Raw genomic sequence first — 18,381 nt, 5'->3', positions numbered from 1 at the left:
ACAATGTGCCGTTCATTGTAATAGAACATCGCAAATGCAGTGAATGATTTGTGCTTACAACAACAACTACTACTATTATTACTACCAGATATTACTTACAAGTAACCCCTTGAGCGATTCCACTCACGCAATCAAAGTGAATACAGCTCCCGAACAAAAACAATAACACACCCCAGCACCAACACACACGCGCACTAGCCATTACAGACGCAATTCTTTTAGTAAATACGCAAACCACAGCGTTGTGCATAACTTTGTGTACTGCACAGAGATGATATTACTGCAGTGAGATGCAGCTAGATATTGGGGCTAGAAAAACAAACATTTAAAAACCCGAAACGGAATGAAATGCTAATGCATACCTATCGACAAAAAAAACACCGCAACTCGTAGCCGTATGTAAGTCTGCATAACGTAGGACACTCACAGCAAGGAATGAGAGAGCGAGTAGAAGAGTAGTTAAAACGCTAAAGTTTCCGAAGAGAAAGATAATGTATGAGAATTCATAAAACAAGTCATGTTAAACTCATTTTGAACATGAACATAACGAAAGGAATACTATGTTACATTTATTATTATTCCTATTGGCTCCAGTGCAATCGTATGTATGTATGGTTTTGTGTCGTTTTAAAATCAAGTAAATTTCCCTCCTCTAACGTACCGACATCCAAACAAGACACTCGTAGATAAGAGAAACAAATGTGAAGAAAACAACTTGTTTACTTATGTTTAACTTTTAAGGTAGCCGAACGAATTCTAGTAGAACTCATTGCAAAAAAATTGAAGATCGCATCAAATACTCTTTCACTGATTGGTAATATTACAGAAAACTAAATCACTGGGCCCAAATTTGGGGCGTCATTCATGCGCAGATATTTAAAAACACACACAAAATAACACGGGATAGAGAACCAAACCGGTCTGGATCAGGTGAAACAGATCACGCAAACAGTTTGAACACAGTACGCACTACTATTTCCATGGTAACGTGTGCTCCCATATAACCGTAGTAGCAAGAACCACGCTGCAGCAAGAAAAATGCGACCTTTTTTTGTTCACAACCAACAACCGGCCGCGAAACCTTCTCCCTTGTTTCGTGCGCTCGTGTGCTTCGGGATAGTGAAAAACAATAGAAGCATCATTACCACTAATGGATAAGGAATCTAAACGTAGAGGCAGAAGCAAGCAAAAAAAAATCGCAACCGGAGAGGGGAAACCGGGGGAGCAAACTTTACAAACTTAAACACTAAAAACAACACCGAATACCGGTGTGCAGTATGTATGTGGTGTTGTGGCATGGAAAAGCAGAGGCATACACACAAAATAAATCAGTAAAGTACGACGAATCTTTGGACAGATAAATTGTGCGTTTGTGTTTTTGTGTCCGTTTGTCTTTTGATTTTTTTTAAGTATAATGTGAAAGAAAATTGTGGGTGACTCATTGGGGGAGAATTTTAACACCGGATACAACCATCTTCCTGCTAACACATGGGATAATCATACATCACATCATGTATATCATGTTCTATGCATTTTTTTATTAGTATTCTTTGGATTTTAGGCTGTCCCCTAGTATATGAACCACTTACTACAAATTTCAACCCGTATTATTATGTACATATAAAATCATGAGTGCCTCACTATTTGGCACCGCTCTATGAAAGATCGTTGTTTGCAACATGGCACTTCCGACAGTAACTTTCTGAACGGTGGATATTATAGAGGCAATTTTGTAAGAGCAAGAATAAAATGAATACTTTTCCTTTAATTTTCCATAAATGTCTTGTACGCAGGATTATTTCAAAAACAGAAACAAATCATTTATTGTTTATACATTGAAAACAAACATTTTATAAAAAATTGTTTTTGTGCACGAAAAGGGCATATCCCTAAAGAACTATAATAAAAAAACTATTGCGTACTATTCGAAACATCCTGAAGTAGAGAAGAACAGGAATAAAAATTGCGGAATGTTCGTTTAAAAACCATTCCTTATTTTTATGCTGCAGCTACTCTACACTAGAAGGCGCTGTGCAATACGAACTCATGTTTCACAGTAAGTGAATAAAAAACAATAATTTAATTCAATGTTTAAACTTATCTGGTTTACTGCAATGGGCAAGGATGAAGGTTCAAACCCCAACAAATTGTGCTGTTTATTATTAAGTTCCTTTTTCGGTGCAAACAGCCATTTTTCATGCTCTCCGAGTTCAGTTAAGGTTAGCTCCGACGCATCTTATCCACACAATCCATCTGAACGTACAAACTGCTGCATATGCACATAAAAAACATTTACGGCATGCTTTTCAGCATGTATTAGTCACCAAAGCATTCGTTCGATATCGATCGTAAACACCTCGACAAGCGTGTATAGTGAGTGTGGGTTGTTATTGTTAATTTACATCCCACCACCATGACCTCCGGTTCCGTCGACCTAAAGCCTCCTACTTTACTCCTTATCGACAGCTACCTCGTTTCGTAGTCGTTGGGCTAGCAACTTCCGTAGCTGAAGCGATCCTTCCGGTGGTTCCACCGATACCGATTCGGTTTCACCTTCCAAAAACTTCTGGGCCACCTGTGCCGAGGTTGGTCGTTCGTTTTTGCGTATCGTTTCGTTCAGCTGGCGTGCGCGAGCCTGCTTTTTGATGGTCAAAATTTTGTCCCGCTGCGTGCGCAAATATTCTTGACGCGCTTTCATATCTTCGTTATTGATCTAAAAAACAAAGTACATGGTAAAGATGGATGTAAAAGACAACGTTGATGGACAGCAGTGTTGGTGCAAATAATATCATAACCATACCTTCTCCTGCTCGAAGAACAAATTCAAGCGCTGAAACTTATCCTTTTCTCCCGCCGACAGCTCACCGTCTAGAGTGTTGTCCAAAACGGACTGCCGAACCGGTGAAGCTCCTGCACTCGCATCCCGTCCCGGTACATTTAATTCGTTTTCGACTGATTTCAAAATATCCCGCTCGATTTCACCCTCCACCGGAGGGTCATCATTCTGCTTTTTATCGTCCTTTAGCAGCAATTCCGATAGCGCATCAACATCCGAACTTTCATCGCGCTTAGACATGCTTTGGGAGCGTCTTTCGATTAAATCTAGCGCCTGTAGTTGAAGCTCCACGTTACGCTGTACCATCATGCGTATGAAAATACGTATATCGTTGGCGGCCCATATCTGCTGAAACAGGCCCTGATGGAACGAAAACGTATTGGCACCGGACTGTTCCGCACGATCCTCACCGGATGTACCGGCGGATGCGGCACGGGGCGCACCAAGGCTGGCCACATGGCGACCTTCCAGACAGGCAAACTCGAACTGTTCCGGCGTTATTTGCATCTCCTCCATGAATGAACCGAGCATGTAGTCAACCAGATTCTTGTACTCATCGTGCACCTTGCGAAATTCGGGGTTGCTTTCATCGGGCTGCAGGTTCGGATCAAAAACTGGTGGAAATATTTACACCGCGATTAGCAAAAACACACACACACACATATTGGGTTCCGAAAGCACACTTACTGATCGATTTATCCTCAATAAATGTTTGCAGTGGAGCATTCCACACGGGACCGTGCAAAAAGCACACCAGCGAGTCAAACACCCACGAATTATCATCCGCCATTTGCTGCGCTTGAGTGTTGTTTAGTACTGTAGAAGCAAATATATTCAATCACAAATTACAGTTCCGATCGTAACAACGTACCGTTCTTCTCAGATGAGTGCCTATACCGTCATGGTAGCGTTAGACGCTGACATTTAGCTGCAGAGTGACTCTATTTCTCTTTGTTTTCCCAACGGCTGTTACCAAGGTGACGAACATGTTTGCAGCATTTTATCGTAGCAGCGCTGCACAGTGTACTGGACTGGAGTGACTCATCAACATTGGACCATCCGCTTTCCTTCGAGACACTCTTTGATTTAAAAACAACTGTGCACGTCAGTGTACTTGCCTTTGCTGAAGAAACCTCTTCAGGAAAGGGCTCAATTAATTTTTCTCAATACATCCTTCACAAAACATTACAACAATTGTTGTTTTCATTTTTCATCATCCGCGTGGTTGTATTCTTTTTATGTGTTTTTTTTTTTGTTTGCGTTTTTGCGCTTTGTTTTTGTATCTTTGCTTTACCTTTAAACTTTTTCATATTATTTCATTCGCTTCTGCAGGTTTTCCAAGGGGTCTTTTTGGGAACGGGCGTGATACTACTATTTTCCAAATACTACTTATATATCTATATACCATTATTATGTTATATGTTTGACAATCGTGAACTTGTCTCGTGCCGCGACCCCATTATCAGCATTTTTTTGTTTTGTTTCATCTGTAGTAAACGTTCAGTGGCCTTATGCGCTTTTCCTGACCATTTCCAGCTTTTATTACATCATGTCGATAGTGCGCAAACCCTCAAAAGGATCAAAACTTTTAGGGTGTAATTCGCCGACCTACCCACGTGGAGGCGACATCCATTAGTGTGTGTACGTGTTTGTGCCCCAATTGATTTTATTCAACCGAAACACGCTTAAAATTAAATTTAGAAGCTGCTGCTGCTTTTATGTTTGTTTTTACACATTATACAGAACATATAATGCTTACTTAATAGTGTTTTTTTTTTCTTTATTTCAATCTCGTTTACACGTTTCGTTCTCTTTATTACTACTGCCGTAGGGATAGTTATGCGATCAAAAAATTATATTTTTTGTCGTTTGTTAATTCAGTTCACTTTCATTTTTCAAGCGACTGACCGTGCCGTACTGTAGTGTTGGGTGACTTGTAACTCTTTACAGCTTTTCACCAAACCAAAATACAATTTGTTCTTACATTTTCATCTACCACCATATCTCACACACAATCTTTCATTTTAGTTGTTTACTTTCCACTTTCGCAAAACGATAATTTACTTGTTACTTTGTTACACAGATTCAGTTATGTAGCTGCAACTTTCAACTTAATTGCTTCGACTTTTGTGTGTTTTCTTCCTTCACTCGATCACCTTCCTGCAGACGAGGCACGTAATTCATCTATGGAAATGTTAGCAAAGACAAGAAAAATCCAATACTCACTGGATTTTACGTTGCCTTTGTACATATCCTAACAGCAGATCTTCGGTACCTTTTTTTGTTTAGGGGCAGTTGAGATTTTGCGTGGAAAATCTACCATCACCGAAAAGAGTTGCGCTTGGCATGATGATGGTGGCAATAACCCGTTTTTGTTCGTAGGTCACAAACGGTGTACAGAACGAAAAAATAACAATAATGTTACGTTATTCCATTTCCATCGTTTTTATTCGCCAGCTCACGCTCGTGTGCTGATTGATTTACAAGGGTTTAAAATCTTACACATTGGGGTTTGGAAGTATGTATTATGTACACTGTATAACCCAGTCATGGTCAATTTATCAAGTGCTTTCGTAAATGACCAGCATCAAACGGAATGCTGACCTTTTAGGAAAGATTAAATTATATACCCGAGCAAGTATCGAATAATCTCATCTTTCTATCCGATCTTTACCCCTGCGTTAAATTCTGCCTGTTTTTTTGTTCATCACAATCGACATACATTATGAGAAAAACGCAACTACCGAATGCTTCCGTTAGCTCTGTAATGTCTTTGCGTCTTTGTCATATTGGCCACATCATGAAGGGAGATGCGTGGATCGTCGTATCGATCGCTAAACCAAGAAAATTCTTTTCGGTGATCAGACAATCAATCTCCCCAACAAAGCAACAGTAGTTTGGCCACACCGTTCCGAGCCATATCGCTGCAACGGGTTTAAAAGAATGGAATATACGCGCAGCTAAGAATGCAGGAAATATAAAACAAAAACACATAATAAGGCTGGCTTGATATTTCAGCCAAAACATAATGTATGAACACACTAGCACATAACCATCTGGTGTGCTGCACAAAATTCGGCACAATTCTATGCATTTCCTGTTTTGTACGTGTGACGTGATGGTAATCAGATACCATCACGTCGCAAACGCCGTATTTTAACATCAACTACATCCAGAAATAGAACTTTGTAAAACGGTCACAACTGTCCTCATATCGTAGGGTTTGTTCTTAACTTACGATCTTGTTAAATTTCTACGGTATGTCTTACCTATTGTATCGCCATTCTGTTGGTTGCTTACTTATTACGTTTTACAATAGTTTTTTGTGTGTGTTTGTGGGGATTTTTTTAAAGTTTTTAAATAGATGTTTTCTATTTTTCCATTTACTTTTAGAAATGCTCCCCATCTGCCTTCCACTTTCGTGGGCAAAAACAAATGTACACACTCATATGCAACTGTTATCCATACTTTTCTTTGTCCTTTTTTCCTGCATACCTTTACCTGTGTGTTGGATCATGCGGCTGTTCCCAATGTTTAGGAATATGTGTGTGTTCCAAAACAATGCAGCATAGCAAAGAATAATAAAACGGACCTCTACACACTGTATAGTCTACAGTATATAAAACTAAAACAGCATAGTTTTTCACATAAAATTAACAGCAGTTCTACAATGTTCAATCCGGAAAAAATATACATGCCTTGCGTTTTATCTATTTCTGAGTTATTTCTTGTAGCGTGCCTTGTTTTCTTTTTTTAAATATGTCCAATTACTAACTGTACATGTTGAGGGTATTATTTATATGCTGTCTACATTTCTTACGCGCGAAAAACAGAAAATCTCTCTCATTAAACAAACTCTCTCTTCTGTGCTAGTCACGACATGACACGAAGACCCAAAGAAAATAAACGTAATCAAATCCAAATTCAACATATGTACGTTTGGTGCGTTATGATGAATTAGCATACAAATATTACTGTTAGCATTGTATGTGTTGGGCGAAAAAAAACTGTTTTCTTTACAAAAAAAACCCCTTCGCTCAGTTCGCACTACCCGATTCACGGCCACTACCGGCCACAGCAGATGGATCGGGATCAGTAGTTGTGGTGAGTGTAATATCTATTTCCATTATATTCGAACAGTCTATTCTATCCATTGCCAGTACACTACCGCCACCGCAATCTTCCACCTTGCGCTTTTTCTTCTCAGGTTCGCAGGGCGATGAGTCCGGCGAGCGTACTGCTACTTCGGGTGACGCAACATTTGAGGCAGCAGCCGAAACAATGGTATTATGGGGGGCAATTGTAGTATTAACCACCGCTACTGCCGCAGTCGCGGTAGGGGTGTTGATTCTAATAGTACTTTTAAAATTATTCATAGTTATGCTATTCGCCGCCCCAGATGATGCTGATTGATGGCGTTGTTTATAAGGATGGTGTGCAGTCGAAGTCGAATGGTGCTATGCTATTCTCGCCCTCTTTTGTGCCGGACTACTGCTGTCGTCGTCATCGTCCTCCTCATCGGAATCACCTTCATAATCAACGAGACCCTGCGAATAATAAGTTAGTTTAGTAATGATCCGGGCATTTGCTTTAGCCCAAGGAATAATTTCATATACACGCGATAAGAATACCTTTTTCAAACCACTAACCATGGTTGTGTTTGTTGAAGAAGTGGAGGACAAGCTCGCCTGGAACGAAGGGTCAGCCGTGCCACTGGGTGTCGGTTGTTCCACGTCTGGGGCTGAGTCCAGTATTGGAGTAGCTAACAGTGATGAAGGCGCCATGTTTACCATTTCAGCGTCATTCGCATCGTCACTGCTAGCCTCGTGCGACTTTTCAGAACTTTTATCCGCACCTGAATGCCTAGAGTGACTCTGCTGCTCACCATCGGCATCACGCTCATCTCCGACCAGTGAAGTAAGTGACACACCGGCACTGATATCTGTGTCAGTACCTTGCGCCGGGTTGATCTGTACACCTTGAATAGCACGTTCGGACATTCCGTCCTCCGACAATCTCTTGGAAGGTGTTTCCTCTACTTCAGCACCGAGAGATTCGACACCTTCTAGCGAACTACTGCTGTCAACGGCAATCGTACTATTGCTATCGAGATCACTGCTTTCCACATTTACAGCACTCGACGAGCAGTCTGGCGCTGTTGTAGTGTCGTTATAGGAGGAACACGTTTCGGTGACCGGAATGGACGACAATGTGGAGGAAGTTGTCGTTTCACAGGTGCTACTGCTGCTGTGATTGAGCGCAATGGCAGTGGGAGCGTTTTCAACATCTCCAACAACCGAACTCGTAACGGTGCTGGCCGATTGCAGCTGGTACACGGATGAAAGATCGTTCTCACCGAGTGCGCTTACTACCAGACTGTTGGCATCATCCAATGCTGATTCGTCAGCCGGGGTCAGATTCGCACTGGGGGTTCCATCCTCCCCAAGACCGTGATGCTCTTTATGATGTAGATGGTCGTGATTCACTTCCCCTAGCGCACTGACATGTTCAACCGAAATGGCAGACGTCGACTGAAGGCCATTATTGTTTGCTGCGGCTGCAGCGGCGGCAGCAGCAGCAGCAGCCGCTGCAGCTTGCGCCACCGCATGTGAAAGACAATTTGGATCGAGCGATGTGGCCTGAAGATGTGCGGCCGACGATGTTGCCGAACCAGCGTTTTCATCGTTGCCGTCTGTGCCATTATTAATGTTTAGCATGTGCGACGTTGCTGCCACATCATCAGCTGACGTTGCGGTGGCCGTCACACCTCCATGCAGCTGAGACGATAGCTGATGCGATTGTGCCGTCGAGACTGCGCCACTTCCGTACTTTGGACCGTTCAGATTGCTAGCCGTTTCCATTGCCTTTTTCTCGAACATTTTCCCTGTTGCAAACAAATGGAAAAAGTATATTGAATGAGGACATTTTTTTAACAATGCTTGACATTCATCATCGCACTTACCGATCGTCGAATCTAACTCCGGTGTTCCCGATTTACCAGCAGTTTCGGCATAATCTTCTTCTTCATTGAACCATATCTCTTCGTCCTCATCCATCTGTCGCTGGTCCCTTCGATAACGGTTACTGTTTCGTAAAATAGATGGAACACTAAAAAAACACAGAAAGCATAATGCAATCCAAAATTACTTATTGCATCACCCGCATTCACAGCTGCGAATGTTTCTTGTTCAACTCGAATTAACTAACCTTTCCAAATTTCCTTTCTCCTTTTCCTTCAGTCGGTCCTGCTGCTGATCGTATTTACTCTTCAGTGTTTTGAACGTCTGCACGTACTGTACATCATCGAAAAATTTGCCAAAGCTTTCGACAAAGTACGTATACAGCGACTTAATATCTTCTAGGCGAATGAATTCGAATAATTCCAAAATAGCCGACTCAAGCAGATTGTAACGACTGTCGTTGCGAATGAACGCCTCGACGATTGGAGCAAACAAATTTCCCTTTACAATGTGCCTAAAAACGAAGAAACAGAACATTCGAAAAAAAGAATCATTATTATTTCTCTTGTGCTGGTTGTTTTGTTCACTTTTCTTGTAAGCATCTGCAACACACAAGATTTACACTACAACCCATTTCGTTTACTACACTACTCGCCTGTTATAAAATTCGTCCTTCAATGAAACTATTTTACGCAGAAATCTGAGCGCGCCCAAAACCAGGAACGTGTGCGCACTGTTCATCAGTACCAACACCTTCCGCAACAGATCCTTATTGATGATGCAATTCTTTATATGGTAAGTATGATGTTCGACACAAAACGACAAAATGTCCAACACCACGCTCAGCAGCTGAACCACATGATAGTCCTCGTTGGTTGGCTTGTCCGATTGTGTATGTCGCAGCAGCGGAGCTATAGTTACACAAAAAAAATGAGATACATCGATTAATAAAAGCGTACAGTTCGCCCTGTTCCAGCAGCAGTAACAACTCACCAATTAACGTTTGTATACTGTGTTTGTAAAAGAAGTTAAGAAAATCCGACTTTTCGGACTTGTTGGCCGAGCTGAGCATGTTTTCCGGGTCGAGCAGAATCCTTAGCACGGTAATCAATTGCACAGCACCACCCACTTCCGGTTCTGAATCGGAAAGCAATTGTTCAATCGCAATGTTGATCAACGTTTGGTCCTGCAAAATGTACAAAACGTTTGATTTTACGATGAGTATCAATATGTAAATGAATAAGTAAATTCTTAACACGTTACCTCATCGGAATCGGAATTATTGTACTGCTGCAATGTGTAATCCCGCACAACGGACGGTGAATATTCAACTATCGTTGAAAGGATGTCGATTGAGGCGGCCTTTGTTCGCTTTTCATTAATAGCCAGCGTTATTTCGAGCGCCGGCAACACACCGAGACTGATCAGGGTTTTGAAAAACGTTTCCTTGCCCTGTGGCTGCAAGTACTGCGCAAAGTTACAAAACTCCTTCAAAAAGAGAATACTATCGCGCCGTTTCGAATCGGGCGTTTGCGGATCAGTCAACAGTGCAAACAGATCGTCCAGAAACTTGTCGTCTTCCTGGATGAGCGTCACTATTTCCACCTTATTGAAAAAAATAAACGACGATAGCGTATTCAGCATGTTGTCCTCGAAGACGGACGGTGTCGGCAGTACAATATCCTGTATGTACTGCACCCGGAACGTCTGGTGTATCTTGGCCAGCAGGTCGGTGTTGCGGATCGGTATCGCCTCTCGAAACTTTACCAACTTTCGCAGATACTGGCGATGATTCTTCGGCGGATTGCCGGACGGATCGTACTCGAGACATCCCACTACATCGAATATCGTATCCTCGGCGAACATGATCTCGAACAGGCCGTTCTTGTTCAGCAGGAAGATGTTCTTGAAGATCTCGTACAAATAGTGCAGTCCTTCCTGATTGTCCAAATCTTCGCAGATGCGAAACAAACCGAGCAATTTTTTTATGTAGTTTTCCGATTCGATCGCCTGTGCCAACTTATCCTTCCGGATTGCCGACGTTAGCGCGCTGGCAATGACCTCTGAAATGTCCTCCAGGCGACTGAGTTCGCATGGAGGGAGTTCAATCGGTGGTGCCGAATCGGACATATCCTCGAACCGCTCATCTTCCGATTCTTCGACCGATTCTTGCGTGATTTCCACCGAAGGATCTTTCCCTTGCACCTACGGTATATTGCAGAGTACGGTTGGAATTAATATACGTACAACTTGACTGTTTTTTTAACCAGAAGGATACGGAGCAAGCGTTCCCAACTTATACTACCGAGTTAAAAATACGTCATACAACCTACCTGACAAATTTTCTCCCATATTTCGTCGCACCCTGCCTTCTCTTGGAAGCTAAGTGCCAGATCAAAATTATCACCCTCGCTCCATACGATGAGTGTGTCCTGTTGTTTGTGATATGTTGTGTCCGGATGGATCTTGCTTTCTAACAGCATGGAACCATCGTTTTCTGCATGCACAAGCAGTGACACACCTACCACATCGGAGAACAAAAAAACGAAAAGTTTCGTAAGATCAGGTACAACCTTAAACAGTACAATTACAACCGCTAACACCTACCTTTGACGCGATCGACATAGCTGGATGTTACATGACCCGTTCCTCGATCGTCCCACTGACGATCTGCATTCAGTGCGTATAGCTTAACGCGTCTTCTCGTGTCGGTTGTCATGTTGCGTCGACTGCTGTTAGCACTATACTGCACTGGGCCGTTACTATGATTTCTTCCGATTCTTCTGCTGCAATTCGAGTTCGAAGCTAGGCGCTTGGTACCGCGATTGCCTATATTGCTACTACACCCCACTCGCTCTTCGGCGTTTAGGGCAACTGCAGCACGCCGCTGTCGGTTGTAGCGTTGCTGCTGTCGAAGCTGCTGTCTGTTAGGATTGCGCCGTTTATGCCCTTGTACCTGCCGGTGCAGCTCCTGTTGCCAGTTAGTGCAATAATCGAAGGTAGTACGGGAGGAAGGTTTTTTCCTTCGTTTCTTCAGTATTTTGCAGTCAACGGGTTTCTCGCTGTAATCAATTGTTGCCGTTTCCAACTGCACTGGACTACCGGTTCGGTTACTTCACCTCCTCTGTGGTGTGTGTGTGTGCGTGTTCTCCTCGTTACAACGTTGCGGAATAAGACGTTCCTCAGTAAGATAATCGAATGTTTCGCTCAAACTGCTATATCTTCAAGATTGCTAAGTCTACTTAGGTTTTTCTTCCCGTTTTTAGCAGTCGCCGCAATTGCAATGGTCGAAAAGCGTATTATTTGTTATGATCGCAAATAGACACACATATACCAACGCGCAGACATAAACACACAATCGTTGTCCTATTGTCACATCCGTTTAACGTACCACAAAAGCAGAACAACATCAGCAGCTCTTGTGGATGACACAGACGCACCACAAAACCACTACACAACAACCGCAACAATGGTAAATTCGACGTTTGCCATGAAACGGATGATCGTCCTGTAACAAAAAGGAAAAGAAGCATTTCATTAGAATGATATACACCGATACATACAACATCAAAACGATAGTTTAAGAAGCGAAAGAACCATGTGCATGTGTTTACAAAAAGCTGTGAAACCTTTAAAATCCCGCATGTACTTCACAATACGAAATGTACTTCACCACACCTCACACTAATAGCAGTAACAACATTATGCGCGCATAGTAGTAGTCTTCTGCATCATAACCTACTATACACCATGGACTGTTTACGACTTCCCCAGCGTTTGTTTATTATTTGCCGATACCGTTGTTCTGCACATTGCGGCACAAACAGTAGCAGAGAAAAACACGCGAAAATGACACACAGCCACACTCATTCATTCATCCGCTCATTCATACGATCTCCTGGGTGCTGCGGCAGCGCTTGTACTCATTCATACGGTTGAATTTTAGTTAAACTAAGTGACGGTTCATAAAAAAACACTAGTTCAACATGCACATACACACACAGAATGTGCACAAAGGGACGAACGGCGTAACTATTAAAAATAGCAAATTTATCAATGGTTGTATGCACCATTGGAGAATCTTTTTTTATTGTTATGCAGCACGACGATTTATGGCCAACAGTAAACCAATCTACATGTTGTTATAACATGTTGAAGCATGTGTGGTGCAACATTGAGCGTAGAAACACGCATACCACAATAACGACACGGGGGAATTATATGACGTTCGTCTCACGTTGTTTTGTAAGATAATAATTGTAACGTTATCTCGTTTAGTGAAAACATTACCCCATAACATTACATGAAGGTGTATGACTAACTTGAACGAGGTAAGAAAAAGATTTTTCTATGTAAATTCTCTAACGAGTTGAATTTTGACCCTGCTTTACGTTTAAACCATTGCATGAAGGACCACCATACATCACACCTCGGCACCAAAACTTTCGTCAAACTCAAAACAGGTTTTATGGATGCTGTTGTCGCTGCTGGATCAGCAATCACTGAACCTTTGGAAAATTTCTCTTTTATTTTCTAGAAATAAAGGGAGCGGGAGTGTGTGTGCATGTGTGTGTTTGGCATTGTCCACCACAGAACTCCACCGCGCTTACTCTTAATGTATGACAACACATTTGGGTCAGGCATCTCAAAAATAAAATACTGAACTGTGGATAACGCCAAAAGGCTGAACTAAAATTTTGCCGGTTTGACTGGTAGTTCCATTGTTCTTGGCCAAAGGCAACGAAAGCAACAAAACCCCAACGTCAACTGACCTTCACCAGGCCAAAGCTGATAAACAACGTCAAAACAAGATGGCAACACACTTGGCTCGGACACACTTCAATGGTGGGCACCACCAACATCATTCCGCACAAAGTGGCCCAACGCAGTGGACCTAACCATACAACCCCCTTGGCAGACACACTTTCCACCGCGGCCGGTCCATGCACGCACACATCCAGCAGTAAATGCGCTTCTCTCGCCCGACGCGACGGGATCATTGCTTCCCATCGTTCATCTCTCGCTCTCTTCCTCTCTCTCGTGACGACTCTTGCCCTGATGAATCATACCAAAGTATATGCACAGAATTCCGCGGATTCGGATCCGGTTTCGGGCACAATGGGCCCTCAAAAATCATTGGCAAACGGTGTGTTGCGAACTGTTCTGAGAAGCGCAGCCGGGCATGTTCAGCGAGCTCGGGCTTAGTGATGGGAAAAATCGCTCTCATGTGGGATTCGATCCGACCGATCCGGATCCGCCTTAGGATCGATCCTCCGAATCCGATCCGAATACTACTAGATTTTTTAAGACCACAAAAAACTCTTTCCTTTGTAATCATAGTGCATAGTGGATATGCTAATACGACATTTATTTCTTGTACGTTCAGAATTGAGCTTATGTGAAAATTCATTTTTAATTCATTATTTTCAGTATCGCTTTCAGTATTACTCAACATTCATGAGATTATCATTTTTCAGCATCAACAGATTATCAGCATATCACAATTTTATGTAGGAATGGACATCTAAAATTGTACGTTTTAGTTTTCTTAAATAGGAAACTAAATTAATTACTCAAGTTTTATTCAATTCAAGATCACCAAATACATGATTTATGTGATTTTTTTATGAATATGTTTTAAACCAATTGCATTAATCTTGAAAAAATACAAACCAAAGCTATAAAAATCTAAATCAAAATTAAAATATCCAATTATGTATAAGTCTTCCTCGCTTAAATTATGCTTTAGAAATAATATTTCATTCAGTTTTTTGGGGAGCAGCCTATTTCTTCTGTCCGTATAAATTTGCCCTTCTCTAAGGAAATGCGTTCACATGGAACAGAATTAAAAAAAAACAATAAATCACTAAATATCCGCATTCGAAAACAATCCCTAACACAATCCCAGATTCCAATCATGACAGATCCGGATGCGTGATCTGGACTCTTGTTTTGGATTTCGATCCCAGATTCTCTATTATTGACGAAGCCGGATCCTGAAGGATCCGAATCCGGACTCTTGTTTTAGATTTCGATCCCGGTTCGACAGGCAGATCCGGATCGAAAAGGATTGTTTGGGATTCCAATCCAAAGGATCCTGGATTCAGAATCGAATCCGGATTGAGCCAATGAAGGATCCAATCCCAGAATCCGATCCGATCCGCCCAACACTACTCGGGCTACGCAGGAAAAAAGGAAGTTCGGTTAATGCGTCGCACGCGTTTAAGTTTCTCCACATAGTACTTCACCAATACATTCGGATTCCGTGGGCGCGGGAGGCCACTTTCTATGCGGAAAAAACGCAAATTTATACGGTGTGACCAAAAGTAGCGGCACAAAGTGTGATGTTAACTATTTTTCTGCTTGTTTCCTGAGTGGCAAGTTCGCGGTGACCATAATGACCAGAGGCCTGATAGAATATGTATTCGGTATGAGAGCAATGATGAAAATATCAACAATTTACCCAGAACTATGAGTTGAGAAATGGGACTGTTGTTACTTCATATGTAAAATCTTAGCAGACTGTTTCTGAATCGCTGTAGTTTGGAAACGCCTACATGAACTGCAAGAATTTGTCATTGATATATGAATAAATCTCAATTATGTTCTCAGGCGCCAAATCCACCCAAAAAAAGGTCCTCCATAAAGATTGCCATCCCGAACTGGATGACGTCCAAGGAAAAAGAGCAAACAGAAAGAGATCCACAAAGTGCTGCATAATTTACGAAGCAAACTGGATAACCCATCTGGCAGAGGGAACTCACGACGCTCAAAAAATCATTTGACTAGAGCATCGACGTTCGTGTGACTAGTCGAAGTTAGTCGCATGATTTTTCCGAAAAAAACCGAAGCAACCCGAACGTTTGACCTCGCGCGATCCGATGGTCGATCCGATCGCGATCCGAATATTGCTCGAATGATTGAGCTCCCGAACCATTGGGATCCGAAAATTGCTCGCACGATTGAGATCCCGATCGTTCGACGCTCGCCACTGCTGCACACTATTGTACGCGCACGTTTGACCGCACCAATACGGTTCAATTTCGGTTTCGCTTTTACCGTTTCTTTCGCAGCGTTCTTTAGCGGAAGGGGGGGTCCAGCTCTTCCATTGCGTGGCGATATTTCACACAGAAAAAGCCATTCATTTTCGGCATTTTCGGCATATTCGGATCCATTTTGATCACTAATCACTATAATAACACAACATCTTTATCAATTTAAAACCCCGGACATGCACATATCTCACTTTTTATACCTATATTTCACCAAACTGTTAGGAACACTTGAATGTACCGGCATGCAAATCGTGTTGTAAGTGTCGTTCTTCTAGTCTGAATCTATCGCGTTAAAATCGTTCCCGCACTTATACCACAAACCAATCCTTCGTTTCCGATGCAACACACAACTTCTTCTTTCATTTTTTAGATCTTTGCTCAAAATGACACGATCGTGTCGAAAAAACGAAAAAAATGTTCGAGAATGTGCTCGGATCGTTCGGACCTGCTAATTTTGCACTAACACATATATAGAAGTGCTCACCGCGGCTCCCGAGCGGCCGAAAGCGCTCAATTAGAGCGAGAGGAAACGATGAAAAAACGAGAGGTCAATATGAAAAAGTCGGTTTTTGCCAGATGGGAAGGTTACTGGTTCTCCGACTTGTTTGTCCTTTTTGCCGCGTTGGTCAAAACATGCTGCCACGGATACTGCGGCGTGCCGCGAAGTACACGCACGACACAAATGTGCAAAACTCGCAGTGAAAAACACTCGCCGAGCGTCAGTTCGACTGCATACGACTTCGTCCTGGAGAAGCGGTTCAGGATATCAAACTCTTCCTTGTCACACCTACGGTTCCTAAACCAGTCGTGACACACGGTCTTCTTATTCCGATGAACTCTTATTCACTTCAGTCCAAACATAACACACCAACACATCCACGTATAATGGAGCTGTATCACCGTTGCATTAATCACCCCGTCATCATTTTCGCTACCTATACCGTTGCAAAAGAATATACGGAGTAGGCGGAAAAGTCATTTCTACATTTTCACGTAGACCATTTCGGTCCACACTATTCATCGTAATTAGTGGTACAGTGATTCTTTAATTCTTTGCATAGTTTTAAAAGCAAAACGATTTAATTAGTTCTTCTTTTTCGCTCTGCTGGAAATGCCCTCACTCACGCACACACTATCCTCGGTTGTGCCTCGATCGCACACATACTATCGGACGTTTTCCGTGCAGCCGAACGCTCGCTCACTCGCAGACTTCACAGCCAAACACAACACACGCGCGTCACCACAGACACCCCATGCACAAACACGCACACACACGCACAATCATTCGGCAAACGTTGAATTATTCTGCTCGGTTTTCTTCTTCATTCACACGCACCGGGAACTAACCATGAGCATTGTAAATTACGCGAAACCCAAGCTAATGCCAAGCGCTCACCATTCCGCACACCGCACATGAATTACAATCTAAAATGGAGCATCATTTTCTCTCATTTACAGCCATGGGGTTATAGAACATTTTGGAATTATTGGGATAAGGTATGTACGAAACGATGCGATGAGCGTCGGAAGGGAACCACCGAATTAGGGTGTTGGGACCTATCGATTGAGCAGCTGAAAATGCTCTAGCTACACTTAATTTCGTTTAGACAAACGACATTTACTTCACGCCAACTTCCAGAGCTAGACACACACTCACACTGCTCTAAGCTAAGAAATAGAAGAACAAGAAGATCTTGCAACGAAATTTAAGACTCACACTACGTGCGCTCGACCTCGGCAACGGCAGACGCACTGCTCCGGATGAACCCGGCCGCTATCCTCAGACCGGCCGCTCTAGAGCTTCTACGGCCGAATGCTGTTCCGTTCCCGGTGGCACACTTGTCCTTTGTTTGATTGCGCGTTTCACCAAACCAACACGGACGTCCTTCCGCGAAACGGGTGCCAACGAGGACGGTACCGTGTTCGGGGATGGAAGAAAAAAAACTCACCTTGCCTGCGCTCTCTTATGCTACCTGCCCACTTTGCCCTGTATGCTGTATTGCTTTACGAACTTCTTTTCCGTCTGTCGTAATGGACCGCTGGAAACAACAAACGGTATGCGAGTTGGCTCGGTGTTTGCCTCTTCGATCAACTTGTTCAGGTAAATTGATTTCTCGATCTCTGGTTCTAGGTTCTTTTCCGTTTTGAAATCTCGCGAATCCGTCTATCACAACATTTACACCGCCATATTGGATTTCTTCTCGTTTTCGCCTACTGCAGCGCTTTGGTTTCAGCTTTTTTGCATTCACTGCCCGATTCTGCTCGATCAATTCGGCAGGCAAGCACACTGCTAAACAAAAAATTCGAGTACCGCTTGCGGGCAACGTTTTGGCAGTTGAAGAACTTTTTCATAGCTCTACGAGGAAGCAATGGTAGCAAAATTTACAAAACTAAGGCTATTCATTAGTGTCTACGTAAATGGTTATTGATTTAAAACACTGTTCATAATTATTTTAAAATGTTTTTTCGAAATCTTTGCCCTTCATTTATTGAGCAGTTGGATTATTCGTGTTTGGCTAGAAAACCCGGA

General features: G+C 42.6%; 2 protein-coding genes across 2 annotated transcripts; both read right to left on the bottom strand.

Moving 5' to 3' along the window:
- Positions 1-2,449: 2,449 nt before the first annotated feature.
- On the bottom strand, positions 2,450-3,626 carry LOC128298446 (cilia- and flagella-associated protein 36). The gene is made up of 3 exons (XM_053034199.1): positions 3,524-3,626; positions 2,801-3,450; positions 2,450-2,713 (listed from the first exon to the last, which is right to left on the bottom strand). Exons 1-3 carry the CDS (start codon positions 3,624-3,626, stop codon positions 2,450-2,452), a joined length of 1,017 nt encoding a protein of 338 aa, XP_052890159.1.
- Positions 3,627-6,527: 2,901 nt separating this feature from the next.
- LOC128305418 (serine/threonine-protein phosphatase 4 regulatory subunit 3) lies at positions 6,528-17,961 on the bottom strand. The gene is made up of 10 exons (XM_053042855.1): positions 17,569-17,961; positions 11,404-12,304; positions 11,130-11,317; positions 10,060-11,001; positions 9,790-9,982; positions 9,452-9,707; positions 9,044-9,310; positions 8,799-8,944; positions 7,468-8,720; positions 6,528-7,383 (listed from the first exon to the last, which is right to left on the bottom strand). The coding sequence occupies exons 2-10, from the start codon at positions 11,513-11,515 to the stop codon at positions 7,294-7,296; spliced, it is 3,447 nt and encodes a 1,148-aa protein (XP_052898815.1). The 5' UTR covers positions 11,516-12,304; positions 17,569-17,961; the 3' UTR covers positions 6,528-7,293.
- Positions 17,962-18,381: the final 420 nt, after the last annotated feature.

The sequence above is a fragment of the Anopheles moucheti genome, chromosome 2 (genome assembly GCF_943734755.1).
Source record: "Anopheles moucheti chromosome 2, idAnoMoucSN_F20_07, whole genome shotgun sequence".
Classification (NCBI taxonomy): Eukaryota; Metazoa; Arthropoda; class Insecta; order Diptera; family Culicidae; genus Anopheles; species Anopheles moucheti.
This window is presented reverse-complemented; position numbering and strand designations above follow the sequence as displayed.

Bases quoted from the DNA above. Each gene is read 5' to 3' on its own strand.
- LOC128298446 (XM_053034199.1), bottom strand. From the start codon at position 3,626: ATGGCGGATGATAATTCGTGGGTGTTTGACTCGCTGGTGTGCTTTTTG. The intron at 3,451-3,523 runs GTAAGTGTGCTT...TATTTCCACCAG, and splicing joins TATTGAGGATAAATCGATCA to TTTTTGATCCGAACCTGCAG. The intron at 2,714-2,800 runs GTATGGTTATGA...TTTGTTTTTTAG, and splicing joins TGTTCTTCGAGCAGGAGAAG to ATCAATAACGAAGATATGAA.
- LOC128305418 (XM_053042855.1), bottom strand. From the start codon at position 11,515: ATGACAACCGACACGAGAAGACGCGTTAAGCTATACGCACTGAATGCA. The intron at 8,945-9,043 runs GTTAGTTAATTC...GTGTTTTTTTAG, and splicing joins GAGAAAGGAAATTTGGAAAG to TGTTCCATCTATTTTACGAA. The intron at 7,384-7,467 runs GTATTCTTATCG...TATTATTCGCAG, and splicing joins TGGTTAGTGGTTTGAAAAAG to GGTCTCGTTGATTATGAAGG.